The sequence below is a fragment of the Erpetoichthys calabaricus genome, chromosome 4 (assembly GCF_900747795.2).
Source record: "Erpetoichthys calabaricus chromosome 4, fErpCal1.3, whole genome shotgun sequence".
In the NCBI taxonomy this organism is placed as follows: domain Eukaryota; kingdom Metazoa; phylum Chordata; class Cladistia; order Polypteriformes; family Polypteridae; genus Erpetoichthys; species Erpetoichthys calabaricus.
The window spans coordinates 206,072,608-206,095,971 of NC_041397.2; the positions used below are offsets into that span (position 1 = coordinate 206,072,608).

At 35.0% G+C, this 23,364-nt stretch overlaps 1 protein-coding gene across 2 annotated transcripts in view; it reads left to right on the forward strand.

Moving 5' to 3' along the window:
• LOC114650539 (uncharacterized) overlaps nt 1-23,364 on the forward strand; it is a 149,139-nt gene that overhangs the window by 58,561 nt on the left and 67,214 nt on the right. For both annotated transcript variants that reach the window (XM_028800230.2, XM_051926838.1), the window contains 4 exons: nt 5,939-6,089; nt 8,847-8,986; nt 19,834-19,954; nt 22,290-22,325. In XM_028800230.2, coding sequence (XP_028656063.2) covers nt 5,939-6,089; nt 8,847-8,986; nt 19,834-19,954; nt 22,290-22,325 — 448 coding nt within the window. The remainder of the gene's footprint in view (nt 1-5,938; nt 6,090-8,846; nt 8,987-19,833; nt 19,955-22,289; nt 22,326-23,364) is intronic.

The window sequence follows — 23,364 nt, forward strand, 5'->3', positions numbered from 1 at the left end:
TTTCCAGCTAAAGGTTAATTAATGGTAATTAAAAGCAAAGTATCTTAGAAATGAATGTTTCTTTCACTGTAAAATGTTTCACATGCATGTGTATGTACACATGCTAAATAGCCATTTAAAACAGTTAACATGTTATGTAAGAAATGCCACAAATATGTATATGATAATGCATGTCTTTACTACAGTATGCACACTAGTGAATTGCAGATAGAAAGAGGTGTCTCAGTGCAGAGGCAGTAACCAAAAGTCCTTAGGAATGAGAGGGAAGAATGCACTGGTATGGATGGCAAATGGCATGTTATTAGCACAAGTGAAAGGTAACTGCTAAAGGCAGTTTGCCATGACAAAACCATGCCATGCTGGACAAAGGCTAGAGGGAAGTTAACAGGAATTCCTGACCATACTTATAGAGAGAGTTCATGGAAGGCTTGGAGAATCAGTATGTTCAGACCAATAGATAGATAGATAGATAGATACTTTATTAATCCCAATGGGAAATTCACAATATAGGCCAACATATGACCAGGTTGCCCCTTCAAGTAATGACACATGACCATCTTAATTAAACTGAAAGCACTATGATGCTGGAATACCAAAGGCCACTCTACAAATCTCTTTAGTCCGATGCCCCGATTGCAAAGTCGGGTCACACTGGTTACAAAAATAATTCTGTAATTTGGATGGCATTGAAACTGAGGTTTAGTTTACAGCCTTGTTCAGTCCTTTACTAGGTAAGTAGAGGAAGGGCTGAATTTACAAAAGAAAAGGACACCTCAAGTTTGAGAGGTATAGTGACAGTGAGAGAAAGTTGAAAGGTGAATTTGGGAGTGCATTGTGGCACTTTGCAGAGGTAAATGATGTAAGGTGAGTCACAATTCCCAACAGTCAAGGGATACAAAAGTAAAATGTGTGAAGAATGCACTTTAGAAGAAAATCATTAAAGCACTTGTATGTGCATCAGCAATATGTGATTAAAATAATGATGAATTAATCATGTGACATTGTTAGTTATAATCTCTAAAATAACAATCAAAAATGAAATTGAAAATAATCATCTTCAGTTTATGTAGAGAAGCCAAGCAATTAAAGCACAGGTTTTTCTGTTTGTTGACATTCCATTCAATCCACCCAGTCTGGAGAGTTCATTTCTGTTAGGGTAAGCTCTTGGTTGCTTATAATCATAAATGGGAGTATAAGTACACAAAACAGGTCCATTTTGTTGTTAAATACAGCCTATAGTTCAACAGATATATTGCTGTAGTCAGCTTAGTTAATAGTTCACTACTGACTGAAATTAAATTTCATATATTGGATTGCTGTCTGAGAAGCAGTTCTAAAGCATGACATCTTAAAATCTAATGTGCTGGACTCCATTATTCTTTAAATTTCTGAAGAATCATTTACAGATTGTCGCACAAATAATCAAGGATACTTTTTCCTGTGGGAACTGGATGAAGCAAATTTATCATGTTCAATTTGATGCAGTATTATTAAGGAAAAGCGAATTTTGGTTTTAGCAAATTTGACTATGGAAGAGTAAAAATTTATTTATCGTTAAAGGCCTACTTATCTTAGTACGTTACCTTTATACAGCCTCCATACAGTAAGGTTCATGTAAATTAGTTTATTGAGTTACTTGGCATTGCTCTTCTGAGTATTACTAATAAAACTTTCCAACAGGTTTGCTTGCAGTGGTGTTAAGAGATTTTACCAGAATGTTATAAAATTAGGAAATTTCTCATGTATGTAGCTGTGGATTGCATATAGAGTTTAACTGTATGTTTCTTTCACTATTGCAGCATCATATTTTTGAATAGCCTTAGGGGATCTTCAAGTTGAAATGTTTTATCCTGCCACATAAACATGCCTATTTATATAATACTGCACCTCTGCTGAATTTGTTCCCATTTAAACCATTTATGGCTTCCTTTCCAGTAGCAAACAAGCCGTAAGACCCATGCATAGCTTTTTAAACCTCTTTCCCTGATCTTAAGGAGGCTACAGCAAACAAAGCTACAGCACATACAAAGCTGGAATCAACTGTAGTCAAGATGCTTGTCTTTATCTGGGGGACTATAGTTTTTATTGTAGTGTTTAATTTAATGATTTAATCAAAAAAAATGTTTTGATGTGCAGTTATTAGAAAATTATTGTAATACCATTCAGCAGTCTTAATATACAAAGTTACACTTGAAACCACAGAAGTGCCTGTTTTGATGTGCAGGTTATGTAAGCTGCCTACTTATATGGTTGTGTATCTTTGTTTGCACCTGTTGCATAGGCAGGCACGATGTTTGTTTATCCCGTAATGCTCAACATCCAAAGCTTGCCCAATGCAGTTAAAATCTGTGCAATTGCCTTTAATACAGTAGAAGGGACCATATGTTGCATGCATGACTAACTGAGTTACTTTTGGAAGGAAAAAGTACAAAGGCAACAAAACTGCACAGACCTGCAAAAAATTTAAGGCTGTTTTACGTGTGTCTCCATCCTTGGTAGAATCAAATAGCTGTTTGGCTAAAACTGTGAAGTTAAGAAAGACTTGTAGTACTTGGCTTCTACTTTGAAAGCTCAAATTATCATATAAGTACTATTTTGCAGAGGTAGGGGTAGTGAAAGAGTTATGAACCGTTAATATTTTTTTGTCAAAATAGGTATGCTCTTATATATGAATTTACCTCTGCATTATTTACTATATCGTCTTGGAATGGTAAGTGGATGTCTTCTGTTCAGATTTCACTTTAATAAAATGGAGTATTTTTCAAAATTGCCTTTGCTGTGTTCTAATACTAAACTTAGGTACCCCTACCAAGACAGCTTCATGAGCTGGCCATGTAATGCAAAAGCTTTACATTCTTGCGATCCATTTAGCAGAGATGTGCATCATGCAACCACTCCTATCTCTTACTCCACAAGCTGGCTCTGATTCTGTTTTAATTAGAGAAGCTCACATTAGTTCAGTTGACAACCATGGGTAACCACAAATCTTTTTTGTTGAAATAACTACCATATGCAGTGATGGATATATAAGTACAAACCTTTATTAAAAAAATTACCACCTCTCCTAACTATTCTAAAACAGGTAAGCATTAACTAATCAGTTTCACTGTGTGTGCTGGAATGCTACTGTGCTTATGCAGTTCATTATTTCATGTTTTAATTATTTTTAAAATTCTTTTCAATACTGAGCTGCTAATAATAAAACATGAAATGTATTTTTCATGCCCGAGTCAACTGGGATAAGTTGAAAACTAATGTTTTTAAAGTAATGTACAGAAAAGATGTGCATTTTGGAACAATACCATACGTTGAAAAATTTTTAAACCTGTGTTATGTTTCAGATCTAATTGGTAGACTTACAAATATTAAAGCTTGACTTCCCAGATGGATCTCCTTGATTTATTCCTTCCAGTTAAAAAAATAAAAAAGATCCTTAAAACAAATTTTTAAGAACACACAATGTGCTATAATATTATCTGATTGAGGATCAGCAGTTAAGAATGCAAACCCACTTTGTCCAATTAAGTAGGATTAAGCAAGGATTAAAGATTAACACACCATGCTGCACTTTAATAAGAAGCAAATCTGCATGAACCTGTTTCAAAGAGAAGCACATTTTTCAATTTGTAATTCTAATTTTATTAATCCAGCCGAGATTTTAATTCATCCTGTTGCTTTCCATACATATAGCAGTTGTTGTTGTGATTTAAAAAATGTTTAAATGCCATATTTCTACATCCTTGCCTTTTTCTTTGAGTATTTAGAAAAAAGCAATAAAAATCCTTAACATATTTTATAATTGATTAGTTTCCATTGCCACAGAGTTACAGAGTTAAGTGGTTCAATAACCTATTTTCTGCTAATTGCTGCAACTTGTTTGTACAGTATTCATTCATATTTTTTGGGTTATTCAGAATAAATGACTATTTCATTATTTATTGAGTAAAAGTCAGCCAGAAAACTGCCAATTTCAACTAAGAAAATGAAAGCCTTTCATGCATCCATTTTCTAGTCTCTGTAATCCCATCCAGGGTTGTGAAGGAGTCAGCCCTGAACAGGGCCACTAGTCTATTGTAGGACACACACACACATCTCATGCATACTTATGCTAGGACAACTTCAAGTTACTAGTTTACCTAACACTTATACCTTTGGAATGTGGGCAAAAAAGATGTACACCAAAACACGGGGAGAATGTGTAGCCACTACAGGCAGGGACCAGGCTTGGTTTAAATCCCAGGAATATGAATTTGTGAAGGTGTAGCGCTAACCATTTTTCCCCCTGAAGATGCACTTTTATATACTTTATACAACAGTGTGTATACATATGTGATATAAATTTTGTTTGTGAGTAGGCCTGTAATATGACTACTGAATTTCATTAAATATGTTGCATTTAATATACCTAAATGATTTATTTAAGTCACTGAATCAGTATATGAGAGTGATAAATTTATTACAATAAAATAATGTAAGCTTTAGTGAATGACATTATAATGAAATTTCACAAATGAAATATCAGATACCTTTGTTTACTATTTATAAATTAAGAAATATTTGACTATTTGCATATTAGGAATTATCTGATCAGTTATTAGCTTAATAGATATATAAGCAACTTAGTGTTTCTAGTTATTTAAATAGCCTTCCAAGTTTATTACCTCTGTCCAAGTTAAAGCAGAATTAATATATGAGCAAGGAATAAGAAAATTAAAATCCCCATGTTTCAGGCTGAATGTTGGGGTCATAGAATATGAAGTAATAACATTAATATTTGTTACTGCAACAACAATATGTATTTGGCTGATGTAAAAGAAAGAATTGTGTTTTTTTTTTTTCTTCAGACTTTAACCTCTATAACCAGTAATGATTAAATGGAGTGTTTTGGATTTACACTTTTTATTTAATCAAGAGAATATTAACATTCTTTGTAAATAACATTATTTGGTCTTTCTTTACTGTTTTCGGTATTTGTGCAGCTATTCTATTCAGTTTCTATTCTATTCATTTCTGCTTGGGTAAATTTTAAACTGGTCCTGCAATGAACTGACACCTTTAAAGTGCTAGTTTCTGCAGTGCTCTTAGTTCTGAATTGGATTAAGTTGGTTTGAGAATGTTATATTACATTTAAAATATTTTATTATTTGAACGTTAGGTATGGTATGTTTTAGATATTTTACCGTCAATAAACTAAAAAACTTCTCTTTAACAGGCAAGAAACAGTTCTGATAATGTTACTAAAGCTGTCACAATAAAGAGTATTGGAGGTTTGCCTAGTTTAATAATAAGAAACTTGCTCAAATAGGAGAGGGTTCTTTTTTGGCATCCTATACATGTACTGACTGTGGACACTCTCTTTTCAAAGAAACCTGCCAATTGGTGTACACAGCTGTGTTGAAATACTTAAACTGAGGACACAGGACGTAGCTCCGCTTGTTGCATGCAACTCTAATAAGGCAAGGCAGGCACTGTGCAGTTTTTTCCCTCCAACCTTGGTCTCAAGATCATAGGGATGTCACTTTTATTATGTAATTATGAATAAATAAAAAGAGGAACGAATATAAATACATTTTCAGTCATTTCATTTTTTGACAATATAATTTGTTTATTATTTGAACAATTTTACATTTTTCAAATTTTATATATTTCCTATGCACTGAATCTTTATTTGTAAAAGAGTCATAGCATTTAATAATTTCATTTATCAGATTGTTGATAAAGGCTTAGAATTTGTCATTATATCCAGTACTGTTATTGAGCTTGAATAAAAATGTCTCTTCTTCTGCCCAATATTAAATAACCTATTTCTCAAGTAAAGCATTTAGATCTTTACAATATTACTGCCCATTTGAGACCTTTAGGGTATATCGTACTGTTTTAATTTAACACAATTTCTGTTAAACAATAAAAAAACTGCTGCAAATGTCTCTCCCTTCAGCTGGATTCTCTATGAAAACCCAGGTTATAAAGGACAATATTTAGTTCTGGAGGAAGGTGAAATGGTGCTGAATCATGGTTTTGCAGATGTTGACAGCATGGAAATCTGTTCTGTGAATATGATGATTGGCTCCATCCGAAGAATTACACAGGTATTTTTTTATTATAGAAAGTTATCATTTGCTATGAATATACAACCATTAAAATTAATACTATATACTGTACATATGTATGTTAACGTCTGCTATCTGCAAAATATAGCATGCAATATACCTTATGATTATTAACATGATTTTACACATTAGCTTAAAATATTTTTATTTAAACATTGCCTAGTCCAAGGTGATACTATTAAAATATTATTGTTTCTCAAATTAATCTTAGTTATTATTTCTTAAAATTTATCCAAATAACAAAGCATTACTTGTGTTGTAAATCCCTTTGTATGTTGTGGATACATCTGCAAGTATTCCATATTTGCCCAGTAACTGTTAAGCAACATATCTATGTCTTTGTTGATGTTAATCACAGTGGACAAGAACATGGGTGACCAATAGTTTTTTTTTTCCAAGTTATAAGAGTGGCCAACGTTAAGAGAAACTGTTCCCCTTATTGATATTCTGGTAGTGACAGTTTCACTACCAAAACTGCCCAAGTTTGTAATTACAACAACATCATTGTGTTAGGCATGCTATGAACTGAGTTCAACTCACCTTATTTCTCTCAGGCAACATTCATTTATAATATGAAGTTGATAGTTAAATCACATGTGCTGATTTCTACAAACAAAACATATAAACCAGCTCAGCTCTTCTTTTAAGGCAAATTTATACCAGTTTACCTCCTACTCAGGTTTGATGTTAATAACCTTGTACTGTGCCTTCGATTGTTTGGTTCATTGATTGCTGACATTAAGTGATGTTTCCCTGTAGATTTTTTACCACTGTACAGTAATGTAAAATCTGAGCTACCATCTTTGACCCTACAGAGAGATGCCAATGCATGATAAGCTTTTGGGATTATGTCACATGTCTAAATTAATCTAGTTTGTCTTCATAAAGGTGCGTGGTGGCATAGTGGTTAGCACTCATGACTCATTTTTGCCTCATGACCTGAAGACACTGGGCCAGATTGCTGTTTCACCATTGTCTGCGTGGAGTTCTTCCTGGGTCTGTGTGGGATTTTCATTGGGTACTCTGCTTTTCCTTTCAAATCCTAAAGATGTTTTGGTTAGCTTAACATGCAACTCAAAATTGGACTGGTATGAAAGAGTGCCTTGAAAAGATTGGGTACCATCTTGAAATTTGGATTCTTAATCACTCCAGATGCTGTCACCCTTAGAAAACCTGAAATTAGATTAAATGCATAGATGGAAGGAACATTGTCTTCAAGAGTAGTTTAAATGAAATAGCCGTTTGATATATCCATTAATCCATTTTCAAAACTGGAGCTAATGTTGGTATTATTAGCCTTAAGCTGGGTCCCAGCTTTGAGCAGTACAGGAGTCCATTCCAGAACACACTCGCACAGGGTATTTTTAGACTTGCCAATGAGCTTGTCTTGCAGGTTTAGGATGTGCAATGGATAGCTTGGACCGCTCCCTGAGCTGGCACAATCATAATATGTGCTTCCATCCTGGAGTTTCAGCAAAGAGAAAGAAAAAAAATGATCCGGTGTGCGAGCGACCAACACTACTTCCCTACTACACCACCACAAGTCCAGAAACACACCAGCGAAAGCAAAGTTGGGTTACAAGAGAATTGTTATTATCCCACAAAGTAAGGAATTGGGCACAACAAACAAACTCCCTGTACACATAGTACTGCGCTGCAGCGCTCATGACACGACTCCTCACACGAAACAAAACAGTTCACAACATACAACACTAATACACAAATGTGAAAAATGAATGAAACCAGAGTCCTATAAATATTCACCATTAGGCATTATGTTATGACAAAGGATGCACTGAGCCATACCTCCTGTTCTGGGAAACGTAATACCACAGTCCCTTATGCTGGCCAGTCAGGTCCTCTCCTGATTGACTTCACCTCATTCATAAGAAAAGACAAATGATCATTACAAAAATGAACCCGGGTTCACCTGTCTTTTTTCAGTGAGTTCAGTAGCTTTCCCTCTTGTTGTTTTGGTGGCGTCCGCTTCTGCTTTGGCCTCTCTTCTCCTCCTTCACATTTTTTCCACAGATTTACATATGGTCGGCTCCTCCCCTTAGTTTGTTTGGCCCTCCAAGCCAGGTGTTCCCTTTCTCATGAACCATTGGCTGGCCTTGCACATTCAGCCATTTCATCATTAACAGGTCTAGGGAAAGGTGCAGACTGCCAGTGACAACCGTTACAAGCTTAATAAATCTGCTGAGGTAGTTGTTACATTTGTGGTTCTGTTTGTGTAATGGACATATAATTAAATACATTTCTATGCTTATATCTTGAAAGTCTGTTATTTATAGGTCATTCATTTAGGTGCTGTATACAGTATGGTTTACGGGTATATTACACTATTTGAGGTACAATTAGTTACATTTCTTTTGTTTTTCCAATTGGAGCACAGGTGGGTGAAGTGACTTGCTCAAGGTCACACAGTATCAGTGATGGGATTTGAACCCACAATCTCATGGTTTGAAGTCCAAAGCCTTGACCACCGTACCACACTGCTGCCACCACACTGTATGTAAATAACAATGCATCTCAACGTTTACGTGTGTGGTGGACTAGTGTTCATTCATAGACCTAGAGCTGAAGTGTTATGTTTCATTGGGAAAATATACACCACTCATTTGTTTTGGGGTATTTCAGTTATTAACTTGCATAGAATAATCATTCTTAAAAGCATTATTTTCTTAAAACACATACACATCCCCTGACCTTTACTCTTATGTCATTTTGCATTAGGACACCAGTGGACCAGAAATTGAGATCTGGCCAGAAGCTGGGAGGGGGGGTTCATCTCAGCTCATCCAAAAAGAAATCAAGAAGCTGGAAACATATGGACAAGTCCCTGGCATTTCCTCCTTCACTGTTCATTCAGGAAGGTGAGTAATACTTGCTGAGAGAAAAAAAAGAATCTGGCCATTTAGCAAATAAATATATCCTTTCTCATGTGAAAAATAAATTGAGGAAATGTGAAAAAAATGGAGAAAGACTTTTATAAACAAATGTGGAAAGAAATAACCTGAGTTTTGTGACCATACCTTTAAAACAATATGTTATCAAAGAAAATATTTTTCACTTAAATTTTTCAGGTTTTTCCTTCAGATTTTTTTAAAAACAAATGCTCATGTTTTAAAGTTGAAATGCTAGCTCTAAACCTATTGTGCTGGCATATTGCTCATTCTGCAGATTTTCTTTTCAATATTCAGCATATTTTCTGTTAGACACCTGAAAATATCTCTGTTGTCAGATGGCATTGTTCATCAATAGAGTTAACTCACTTTCATAAAATGTACAAAACTGAAAATACCTAAAAAAAAAAAAAAAAAAGATGAGTAACCATTGTCAAAATTCTTTTAAAATAAGAATTTTCAACCGATTCCCAACTCCTTCATTCTGAATTGTGCAGCAATACCTAGTGATCACAAACAAGATCACAAACATTAAGTATTTCTATAGGTTGCTACTTTGTTACAGAAATATTTTAATAATAGGTTATGAATTTGAAACATTTCACTCTCATTGTAGTGACCAAAATGCCTTACTAGTCATTTCTTAAAAATGCTAATTTTTTTCCATTTCTGTCAATGACATGGGCACCATCTATTTAGAGACAGATGGAGTCTATCAGATTTGAAACCTGAAAAGCTACTTTATTATTTTTACACTGTATTTGGCATTCATGGAATGTTTCCTGATATAAAAAGCAATGATGACTTCAATGAATCATCATAAATGTTTGTTATATTGTTCAGTCACAGGTTATGATGAATCATTATCACAGTTTCCAAAATGCATCATTGTGTCAATTAAAATGATTATGTATGTATGTATGTATATGTATGTATGTATGTATGTGTTTTTTACCCCCGCGATCCTGCTCAGGTTTAAGCAGGCTCAGAAAATGGCATGGTATGCTATTTTTAAATGAAACACTGTGCCGAGATGTCTTCTAATAAAACATGTTAACAGTAGTTGACAACTAAAGTTCAAAGAAGAAAAGCAATGCTTTCAGAAGAAATGGAATGAGATTCAAACTCAACAGAAATCAGCACCAGTATTGGTAATACTTTTTCAAAAGACGTCTGGAGACTTGGTGGCATCTTGCATATCAAAGATAAAAATAAAGTCAGAGTGAAAAAAATGGTTGAGCAAGCAGTGTTTAAACAGCATAGAACAAAATTACCTCCAAAATGACAGGATAAAATGGCTAAACACCAAGTTATTTTCTTGAAAAGTGAGTGATTGCTGATGAGCTACAGCTGGCTCAGAATTGTCCTGGTATATGAAGCCAATCAGTAATATACATCTTCTACAGTATTAGAACATAACTAAGGCTAGTGAATGTTTATGAAATATGGAATATTATAGTCCTATAATTTCTTCACATATAACCCATGGTTCTAAGAGTTCTAAAATGGTAGTCTTTGTGGATTAGCACACTTAACAATATATAAAACAAGTTAAAACATCTGTGTATTCACACAATTTGTAGCTAGTTCAGACATCAGCTGATACCTATGGATCACATACACTGATTTTGTTTTATTTTACATTTGGGTTTTAAGTGATTTTTCCTTTCTATCAATTCTATCCGTAATCATGTTTTTTTTTTTCATTTATCTGTGTGAGTCTACATTTTTGCCTGTGTACTTGTAAGCCTTGTTTGTATATTTTACTTAACCATGTCAAATGATTACCACATGACACTTTCAGTTTAGAATACCAGTTATTTTTTATGTTGTTGTTATAATTTCTGCAATAGATTGACTTTCTGAAATCTAAGACATCAGATGCCATAGCAGTGCTTCCCATCTTATGGGAACCATTCATTATTCTTCATGGGTTAGCCTGAAATAAGAATGTTACTAGTCAAAGCGTTGTTCTCTTATGGATCAGTACGCTTTAATTTAATTTTAGAAGTGCTGCAATGGGCTTTAACAGGCCCTACCTTTTGACAGCCCCCCCAGCCTTGACACTCTAAGAAGATGAGGAAAAATTCCTAAAAAAAACCCTTGTAGGGAAAAAAATGGAAGAAACATTGGGAAAGGCAGTTCAAAGAGAGACCCCTTTCCAGGTAGGTTGGGCATGCAGTGGGTTTAAAAAAAAGGGGGTAAACGCAACACAATATACAGGAAAGAACACAAGTAATCCTCAATACAATATAATAATGCAATAGAAATATTACAAGTACTGAGCAGAATTCAACAGTAGATGATATTACATAATATGATTTAGATTTGTTCAAAGTCCTGGAGGCCGCGGCTATCAAACTTCCTCCCCCTATTGGCCATTCCACAGCTGAGTCAGTGCTGGGGAAACCAATCTGATGAAAGGACCCCTTTACCTGATGATTCCTGCAATCATCAACCAGAGATGACTTTACCTTAGGCAGGCAAACAACTTGGCAGTAGGGCAGTGGTTTGAAGTGCCACATTTGAGTACCGACAAGAGAAACAGAATAGGTGAAGGTTAGTAAAAATTGTAACTATCATATTACTTATGTTTTAATGCTAATGACTAACAACAAAGATACAGTATGTACAGTTAATCAGCAGTCTTCAGCCTTGATTTGTAAGCTGAGACCGAAGAGGCACCTCTTATAGTAGCAGGCAGACCATTTCACAGTTTAGGGGCCCTGTAACTAAAAGCTTGAACTCCCACTATTATTTTATTAATCCTTGGAATCATAAGCAGACCGGCATCCAAAATCTTAATGTACATTATGGTTTGTAAGTCATAATAAGTTCAGATAATTAAGCCGGACCTTGGCCATTTAAGGCTTTATATGTTAAAAGGAGGATTTTGATATCTGCCCTAAACTTAACCGGGATCCAGTGTAAGGATTTAAGAACTGGAGTTATTTGTGCATATTTTCTTGTTCTTGTAATAATTCTTGCAGGAGTATTTTGGATTAACTAGAAGCTGTATAAAGAACACTTTGAACATCCAGTGAACACTGAATTGCAGTAGTCAATCCTACTAGAAATAAATGCATGAATTAATTTCTCAGAATCCCACTTATTTTAAATGCCTTCCCAAGATTTTTAAGATGGAAGAAACATGATTTAGACAACTTTGTAATGTTCACTTTAAATGACATGCTAGAATCAAAGATAACTCCTAGATTGTGGTCTGATTCAGTAAACTTAATGGTGATTCCAACTGAGTTAAATGATGACAGAATATTGTTGTGATCAGTATCACTCCCTCCAGTAATTAATATCTTGGTTTTGTCTGTATTTAAAGACAAGTAGTTCTCATCCATCTGCTCCTTTTAAGTCCCTAACACAACTAATTAAAGACAACATCGGAGAAACTTCATTTGATCTAAATGAAAGGTATAACTGGGTGTCATCTGCGAATGAGTGGAAATAAACATGTTTTCTAATGACACATCCCATTGGAAGCATGTGAAGTGAAAACAGTAAAGGTCCCAGTACTGAGCCTTGCAGGACACAATATCTCAGTTCTATGTATAGTGATGGAGTACTATCACCATACTTCTGTACACACTGGAATCGATTTGATAAATAAGAGCTAAACCAGGCATGGACATTGCCTGTAAGCCCAACATTATATTCTAGCCTGTGCAGTAAAATGGAATGGTCAATGGTGTCAAACGCTGTGCTTAAGTCTAACAACATAATTGCAATGGAGTTTCCTTTATTAGAGGATATCAGAATGTCGTTTACAACACGCGTTAGTGCCATTTCTGTACTGTGACCAGTGCGAAAGCCAAACTGAAATTTCTCAAATAAATTGTGATGTGTAAGGTGTGACTGAAGCTGATTGGCAACTACTTTTTCAAGTATTTTAGAGAGAAAGGGTAAATTTGAAATGGGTCTATAGTTATTAAGTATGTGTTGGTCTAGGTCTGACTTTTTAAGTAATGGTTTAATGACTGACACTTTTAGTGCATCAGGTACTGTGCCATGCAATAATGAACTAATAATAATGTGAAGAATAGGAGCTGCAAGAACATCCATTGCACTTTTTACTAGTTTTGTTGAAACTGGGTCTAGGGAACAAGTAGTAGGAAGTCATTTTAGAAATTAATGTCAGACTTCCTGCTCTGCTACAGGATTAAAATTTCTAAAGTGTTGAATGCAAGGTGAGATGGGGTCTGCCAAGCTAGTTTGTGTTTTGAACTATGATGCTGAGATCTGGAATCTTATATTTTTAATTTTCACATTAAAAAAGTTCATAAAATCTGTACTGCTAATGTCTGTTAGCATTTTGCACTATAGATCTGAATTCACATTTGTTAATTTAGCCACTGTTCTAAACTGTACAATATTATTATTGTAACCTGTTATTTAAGAACACTCTCTGTCCATGCAATTTAAAAGACCTGCAGCTTTATTGTTCTCATTCTGCGCTCCAGTTTTCAGCACTCTAATTTAAGAGCTCGAGTGTTCTCATTAGACTACGGTCACTTTTGTTTTAAGGGGAGCCACTGCATCCAGAGCATCTCTCAAGATCACATTATAATGTGATATTATCTGATCTAAATGGTTTTCTAAAATTACACTTGACTTACTAAAAGTATCTTTAAATTTTGAAGCAAAATTACAATCTATATGTCGCACTGTCTTTGTTTTAATCTGTGAGTGTATTGGTAAGGGCAGAACCAATTCATACAATTAAGTAGTGATCAGAAATAACTTCATTTAATGGAGTAATATTTAAATTTTGAATTTCAACTTTGTAAGTTACAATTAAATCTAGTTTGTGGTTATGTTGGACCTTTGACAATCTGACAAAATCCTAATAAATTTAACAAATAAGTAAAACATTTGCAAAAAGTGTCAGTTTCCACATCAATGAGTACATTAAAATCCCACATCAAAACTACAGGATCATAATTTATAGCCCAATCAGAATAAAAGGTTGCCAAATTCAGTCATGAACAATGAATTTAGGCGGTATGGTGGTGTAGTGGTAGCGCTGCTGCCTCGTAGTTAGGAGACCTGGGTTCGCTTCCCGGGTCCCCCCTGCATGGAGTTTGCATGTTCTCCCTGTGTCTACATGGGTTTCCTCCGGGTACTCCGGTTTTTTCCCACAGTCCAAAGACATACAGGTTAGGTGCATTGGCGATCCTAAATTGTCTTTAGTGTGTGCTTGGTGTATGGGTGTGTGTGTGTTTGCGCCCTGCGGTGGGCTGGCACCCTGCCCAGGGTTTGTTTCCTGCCTTACGCCCTGTGTTGGCTGGGATTGGCTCCAGCAGACCCCCCGTAACCCTGTAGTTACGATATAGTGGGTTGGATAATGGATGGATGGATGGACAATGAATATGGCCTTGGTGGTCTGTAAACTAGCAGTACAGTTGTGTTGGAATCTGTTTTAATATTTAAAATGAATGCCTCAAATGTGAAGTTTTTAGAAGCGTTTGCATTTTGTTACAATGAATTATTCCAAGGCCTCCTTGTCGACCAGAATCTTTACATTTATCAAGGAATGAGTATCCATCTGATAATGCCTCAGCTAGGGGAACAGCATCAGATTTCCTAAGGCGGTTTTCAGTGAGAAGACAGAAATCAGACCTTGTACTTAATATAATATCATTTACCAAAACAGCTTTATTGCCAAGAGAGCGAATGTTCAATAAGCAGCCTTTAAAACTGCATACTTCTTCCTGAACTGGTAATATATTATTTGTTTTAATTCGAACTAAGTTTCTATTACAGGTGCCCCTGGTGGAGGGTCTGGTTGTATCTGTTTTTCTAATTATACACCTTTTTTTTGCTTATCAAGTAATTTAAGGTCTATATCATGACTACATTTGCTGGATGTCCCACAGCAGGGATTATGGGTAACAGCTTCAGGAAAGTAACAGATGGGATAAATAACAGCCTGTGATTTAAGATCACACGACTGCAGCCTGAATTGTGCTCTATTCAGTCAGCCAGATGGTTTTGTTGCCATATTTTGGGCTAATACATAAGATTCCTTCCAGTTAGATCATCTCTTTTGAAAAATCCAGGCCTTTCCCAAAAATCATCCCAAATGTTCACAAAGGCTATGCTTTTATTTGCACACCAGGTTTCTAGCCAGCAGTGAAGGGAACTCAATCTGCTATAAATCACATCCCCTCTTTATACAGTAATGTTGGTAAGGGTCAGATACAACTAAATTCTGATATTTTCTTTTAGCTTTGGTGCATAGAGAGGTGAAGTTCCTCTTTAATACCTCAGATTGCTGTAAATAAATATCATTAGTACTGACATGCAGCAATAACGTAGATACTTAATCGTCGGCGATGCAATCAAATTGGGCCTCTATGTCAGAAGTCTTTGCCCTTGAGAGGCATTTAACATTAACTGCTGGTTTAACATACTTTGGAATTCTAACATTCCACATTATGGAATCACCAGTTATGAGCACTGTTGTTTTCAGGATCCACGGTCGCGCTGCAGAGTGCAGAGAATGTGTTCTGGGTCTGAATTGGTGACCTGAGTGCCGAGGGACTAGATTTTGGCATCTTAGACCCCCGTCTTACTGTTACCCACTCACCCTGTGGCTGAATTGGTGCTGCTGATTTCAGCCACATACTGACTACAGTGGGACCTGGAGAGACTGAAGCCAAATCAGAAGTAGTCAGTTCAACGTCATGTGAGGTAGCAAACCGAGTTGATCCAATTTTCAGTTTGCCTAATTGCTATCGGGTTCCTAATGCGGTCCTCCAATTCATGTATTTTCCCGACCAACTCTGAATTAACTAAACAGTTTTGGCAGGTGCAGCCATCTACATTGTCAGCCAGAAAACCTGAACTGTATATTCTGCAAGACACACAACATATAAACGTGCCCTCAACAGGCAGAAAACAGATGGAACTTATGTTTAGCGCTGAGTTCATCTTATCTGTTTCTGCAGTAACTTCGGTGCTTTCGACTTTTTCCGCATCCATTTGAAACACTAAGAGACTGTTGGCTTTAAGTTTCCACCACCCGCTGGGTGAGCGACTTTGATTTCTCACTACTGGTTACTTCTCTTTGTTGGCTGTCTGATCAGGATCATATAAATTTGGGTCTCTGGAGAGTTGCTCAAGTCTACACTTCAGTGAAAGGAACCTGTAAATCTGCTCCTGCAAAACAAAATTAATTCAAAGCAAATGTGATTTGAGGAAGAAATTTCATTTGAAATTTCATTTCATTTCAATTGGTTGTAGAGAAACACTATCCACCCATCCGTTTTCTGAACAAGTTTGTCTATTACAGAAATGCGGTCCAGCCTAATAATAGGTGTGAGTGGTATGGCCAAAAATTGATATCGTTGTATTCGCACAACTTTTAATTATACATTTACTGCTGCAGTTCTTTAGGCAAAAAGGGGAAAATGCTGCATACCAGCCCACTTCACACACTGATTATAATAGACTGTGGAAGTACCTGCATGTATGTACAGTAACATCACAGATTTATTTAATGCTGTCAGCACTCTGTCTTAACCACTTCTTGATAATTGTTGTTTCTTTGTAGTACTTTATTTTCCTAATTTTTCATAGCTCTGTATTATTCTTTGTTCCTTAGTCGTTTAACATTTGTAAAATAAATATGTGAGCATATTGCAAAAAGCATGTTAATTATAGTACCATAACACACATGAGATTGAACTGACTACTTCAAAAATTGAAAGCTTTAAGTTATGACAAGGAAAAAGTATATACTCTCTTGTCATCATGTTATACCGCATACAAAACATAACAACTCAAAATATAAGTTTTAACATTCATAAAACAAAAGTAGCCAAAGCCCTGCTGTTGTCCGATTCTGCTGTCTACAATTATAGCATATATTTTCTGAAGTATTCATGATTATAAATTCTTTTTCCATCTCTACAGTTGTACCAGTATATGCTGCATTATGTCAGAAGGTAACAAACACCCACTTGGAACCACGTGCTATCTGCTTTAGAGGGTCTTTTCTGCAGCATGCAGAATTGTGTGCACCTAAACTTTAAAGTGTGAAACATTTAACTCTGTCTGTAGTTCATAGGCGTCATGCTTTTGGGTCCTGCCGGCTTCAATGCTTGACAGGAAAGACATGACCAACACACAAATGATGATAACTGCACATTATATTTATCTTGGTTCACACAGCAGTCATCCTTATTTGAGTCTGATAACCATTCAACAACTATAATCTTAACTATAGTGTGACCAGGCCCATTATTTGAGTTAAATAACTCTTCCACAACCGTAATCTGAACCATAGTGTAACCAGGCATATCCTGCTTACAGTCATTGTAGCCAGACAACTGTCACTACCAGCATGTGGAATGGGATGTAACTTGTGTGCATTATGGGCAGAATTAAATGTTTAATTTGACCTATGTTTAGGTGCATTCTATTCTGCAGTCTGTAGCGAGGGGTACTTGGTCTCTTTTGCAACGGGTAACACAGGCAGCTTCCTGATGTGGCAAACCACAGTAAAAAATTATATGAGAAAATTTCTAACGGGTTGATAGATTGAACTTTTATTTGTTCTCTGGGAGAATTTTGGCATTTTAAAGAGGCTTTGTAAGTAAATAAATAAATACATTAATAGGTAGATAAGTAAGTAAATAATTTTATTACATAGTCTCATTTCTACTGTGATAACTGTGCTATCCCACTTTATACAAGTGATTTATATCTTCATAATGATCTTTTGCTTTCTATCTTGCTGCTCAGTGAAAGCCTGTCAGGCCTAAACATTTGTAGGTAAATTGCACAGTTCACACACACAAACACATATGCTATCCACATCAAAAACAAAACAACAAAGAGACACAGGCCAAAGCTAAAGCTAAGGAAAAAACACATTAAAATTCTGTAGGTGTACACGGCACATTTTTAAATCACATAACTGAGTAATCTTTGTGATAAGTGGCTTTATTTAAACTTGTTGAAAGTTTGTTATCTTTGTTCACATTGTTAACTATATTCTTAGCCTTTTCATTAGCATTTCTGCATTGGCAGTTGTATGGCTTTTGGTGTACCGGGGTTTCCTGAGTAATGCTATAGCTTTGCTTTATTTAATTGTCACAGCTTTAGCAGTGGCTGTTATGGGATGTTTGTCACAGTGGTAGTCAGCGGCCTGGAATGTCTGAAGTGGCAAAATTTGTCCGTAAAGGAATTTGCAACTGAAGATTGTAACAAAGGAGCTTTATGCTTATTGATGATTCATTGTTTTAAATAACAGAGTTTCTTTCTTTCTTTCTTTCTTTCTTTCTTTCTTTCTTTCTTTCTTTCTTTCTTTCTTTCTTTCTTTCTTTCTTTCTTTCTTTCTTGCTTTCAACTTATTTTTGACAGTTTGCTTAATTGGTGAACATTTCAAGTGGAAGGATAACTTGTTCCTTTATCTTTTTTTGATTTTTTTTTTTACAGTTGTAATCTTTTTTGTTTTCTTTCTTCCTTACACCAACACACTCCGACCAATGTATGCTGCCTCTGCAAAAGAATTCTGTATTACACTATTACACTAATCTAATCTAAAGGCATTTTTCCTTTCAATTGCTTATAATCAAAGTGATGGAATTCCACTTTTTTAATTTCTTTTGCTTGTTGGAAGTACAAATACTTGCTTTAGCAATGTGCTGTGTAAAAAAACAATTGAGTATAAAAGTGTTTTCTTTCACCTGATAAGCTTATATATAAGCTCTATTTGCTGTTGTTATGCAATAGTTAAAACAACAAAAAGATATTGTAGCAGAAAGAGACACTTTTCAAACATGTGGTGCTCTGTAGCTGTGGTTGTCTACATTTATGTGCGTCTGTCTTCTGTCTTTACTCTTGCAGCACTCATCACAACATGTAAATTAATTATTAAGCTTAAGTTATCTTGTGCTACTGAGCTCCTGAATGGATAACAGCAATTTTAGCTTTTTATTTTCTCTCAAAGTCAAGTCTTTTGTATGGTATCTTTTGGTTTCTTCCTTAAACCCTGGTGGTGGTTTAATACACATGGACTGGAGGAATTAGGAGTTGATGTTTTAGGAAGAAGTGGGTATAGCCTTTGCAGCATAGGATTTCATAGCTACTTGCTACACATTTTTTAATGAGTTGTACCCCATTTATGTATTCTCATTTGAGAGTCTCGTCTGGCCTTGCGAAGCTAACAGTGTCCAGTCTTACCATAGAACAAATAAATTGCTTTTTTCACTTTAGAACATCAGTATTAATATTTTAAAATATTTTATATGTTTCAGTTCTACACTCAGTCTTCAGTTTATTAACCAGTGATGGCACCTTAATGTGTAAACACTTAATTTACTATAATGTCATATATTTTTTTATAATGTGTTGTGCAATTTTCCTCAGTATAATTGGAATTATAAGTAAATGGAAAAGAAGGTTAGAGAGACTACATTTTGGCTTTATATTTTAATTGTATACAGCCAAAATATTTTCTTTGTCATTTTTTATTGTAAATTGTGGATATACCTGTTCATTCCTTTTGTAAATTTAGCTCTCACAATCATAAGTAGAATTTTGATTTGGATTGAAGTTGTCAGCAGCACAAAAATTACAATGGTGTGCATAAACAAGCATGTATGTTTTTGTTTACACATTTGTTATGCTTTATGATTTTAATTTTCTTTCGTAAATGCTCATTGGATGGTCCTCCAGAATATTAACGTTAACTCCTTGATGAAATTAGTTGTTTTCACTTATTTACAAAATAAGACCACATGAATAAAGTATTTCTAACTATTTCCTTAACTGTTTTCTGTTTGTTTTTATAGCTGGCTTGCCTATGATGACTTCAACTTTTGCGGAAACATCACAGTGTTAGAAGTTAATGGCTGTTCAGAAGAGAAGAAGCAACACGTTAATGGTGTCAGGTCCTTGAGACCAATGAAAATGGTATTTGACATCCACACACACAAAATGCAGTCAGATCCGATAATCAGACAAGTTCATTAGGATCCACTGTAAAAGGGAATGCATCTCCACTAATAGAAAATCCACCAGGCAGAACTGCCCATTAAAGTATGAGTGCATGATTAAAAAATGTATGTACTGTATATAAAATCAAGGTTTCACTTCTGTTTTTATTTTGCCAGTCAGCCTAATGTACTATTGGCAAGCTGCCACATTTGTCATGGTTAAGTGAAACAAGATACTTTAAAAGGAATCATTTCTATTTTCCTGTATATTTTGGCTGAGTGCAGGCTACATCTCTTTAAAAGGTAGTCATTTGACTCTTGGAAATTAAGTTAGTTGAACATTGCAGTTTAACTAGGTATATTTCATTTCATATTTTCTTTTTGGAATGTTGGGGGGGAAAAACTAAACTACAACTTTTTAAAAGAATGAGTACTGAGAGTCAAATCCAAAATTACACTTGATGTTGATATTTATTCAGTTTTTACAAAGTTGCTCATTCCCCAGCTGTATAGTTGCATTTTGGACAGAACTAGTCCACGCATTTACAGTTATACCATCTACTATGATAGGAAGTACAAATATAGTAGAGACTTTCTAAATAAAGTATCGAAGTCATTGGCTAATACTGTAGATGCAAAGAGGTTAAACAGTCTGCTTGCACTGTAGCAGGCCATTTGTATTTGGCAATAAGGTTATTTTAAATAATTAACAATTGCAAATTTGCCTGGTGTGAGTGGGTGATTTGTGTGTGAATAAGCCCTGTAATGAACTGTCTCATCTTCCAGACTCGTTTTCTGCATTGAACCAGCCCTGCTGAAATAGGGTACACTGTTCCATGACCATAAATTGCAATGATCAAATTTGAGTATGTTATGTTATGGAAAATTATACACATCTGAAAGTCATTGTTCTATGTCTGCTTTTGCCAATGCACTATTTTCAGATTTGAAATTAAGTGCCATTTTTAAGACAAATAAAAGAAAGCCAACAAATTTATGCAGCACAAAATGCATATTTAAAGCCTAAAGTTTACTTGCATCACTTCTACACAGATTCTCCAAGTCACTTCTCTTCCTCATGAGGTCGTCAATTGGCCCAACTCTACGTCTTTATGGGTTACTTTATCTGGTTACATAATTCTAAGAGGCCACACACTCATCTAGGAAAGATGTTGTGTTAACTAAAAAATTAGGGCACAAATCAAAATCGTGAAATTAAATTTTAAATTTGTCTCATGTGAATTTATATCTATTAATTATCATGCCTAGTTAATCCAAATTAAAGATTGTGGTGAGGCAAATCTCTTTGCAGATCTCTTCCCAGCAGTATTGGGCTCAAAGCAAGAAGCAATCCTGAACAATGTATCAGTTCATGACAGGACACTTCCTGAGCATTACTGAACTCGCTTATACTGAGCCAGCTTAAAGTTACACAGCCAGCCAAACACATTTTGATATTTATCAAAGTAAATCTTTCTGTGTAGAATCAAATAAATCGGGTATACCTTAGACAGATGGCTACTATATTCTTCTGGTTGTGTGCTCAATGTTTATTTTATATTATATAGATTATACTACCATCTTGTAGTCTTCCATAAGGAAAATCAAATCACTTTACCAAGCAACATTTTAGGGCCTGTATGTATACAGTAGTTAATCTATATTTCTTTGTGCTAGACTAGTGCCAAATTCAAGTATTTGTTCTTACCTTGCACCTAATGCAAGTCTAGTCTAGTCTATTGAAACACTTTCAATTAATTGCTGGATCTATAATATCTACATAAGAAGCAAAGCAGTTTATTTAGGCAAAACAAAAACACTGCTGTCCAAAAATTGTACACCTTGATCGCTTTATTGCAGATTTACACTACATACTGGATTAATAGATAGCAGATTGACTTTATTGCAATGCATTTTTTTGCTTATATTGTTCCAAATATTTGCTTGGCAGGGCAACCTAAATATTTTTGGATTTCATGTTCATCTTTTTGCTCATTGTTTCCATGTCTTAGGAATTGTTTATTCCAATATATGCTTTAAACTGACCTGATTGTTAATATACTGTTTAAGCAAAACTGACAATTTTTAATGTCTCTTGGAGTTTTCTATGTTAACCCTATTTTTGTTTAATACAAACTAAACTGGTTTATCATAAATATATCATTATCCTTTTCCAAATAATATGGTTTCATTTACTTTATTTTTGCAGCCTGGCAGCAGAACTGACAGTGCTGATGTGTTCCATTTGTTGTGGGTTAAAATATGAATGTTTTCATTGCAGCAGGAATAATTTTCTTTCTTTTTCTATTCAGGGAGGGCTTAAAGTACAGACGCCTCTGGATCCCAAAGTAAGTAATATTCTGATTATTTGAATGTGTAATTTCATTTCCAAACCAGTAAAGGATTAACAGAGTTTTGAAAATAAAGCAGAATTTCATGAAGTTTTTAATTATAAATCCTCAACTTCATTTTTTTTTCTTTACTGCTGCAGGATATAAAGCTTGTTTTGTTTGTTATTGTTAAAGTATTTACATTTATAATGTTTATCCAGTTCTTTTTACAAAGCTGAATGAATGTTCCCACATAACAGTTAAAACCAGACACATTTTTATTAAAAACTGTGACCACTCTTTAAAGAAAACGGAACTGGGTGATTGTTAATGATATCAAAAATACTCTGGCTGCATGTAGCACAATTTTGATGAGAGACAATTTTATAACTAAGGCAACATTAAGGTGATTTTGAACATAGCTCAGGCTTTCCCACCACCATGCACAAAATGAGAACCATATCGTTTAGACTTAAAGGACTGGTCTGTTGCTCTGCAGGAAGATATGTAGACACCAGATGCTTATTGAAAACAGACAAATTTACATGGTAAATAAAGTACTGTATATTGTGTAATGGCACATAAACTGGTTTATGTGTTCTAAACCTAGACTGAGTTATTAACCAAGTTTATTTACGGGTCACCAATCTGTATTTGTTTCCTAATACACCCAGTCCTGAGATTACATGCAGAAAAACTAATAAAAAAGCAATTAACTATATTATTTGTGTAGTTATGAGCCAGGATTACTATTTGACTTTATCCTAGTAAGTACTTTCTAAGTCCATGCTCAAAGCATCTACTGGTCAATACCCTGTTTCCTTGTAGAAGATGTGGAAGCACTTAAAGATTTGTCTCTCCACTGTTTACCATTTAACTGGATTGCTACTAACTAATGTGCAGTGATTCTTTTATTTGGTGCAAAGGCCATGTTTACACAATGCTGGGAACACATCAAATTTTCCTAATCTGGAAATTATGTTTATCTGAGTAAAACTAATAAACTTGAATGTGCACTTTGTCAGTACTTTATAAAATGCAGCACTAATTGACTGCA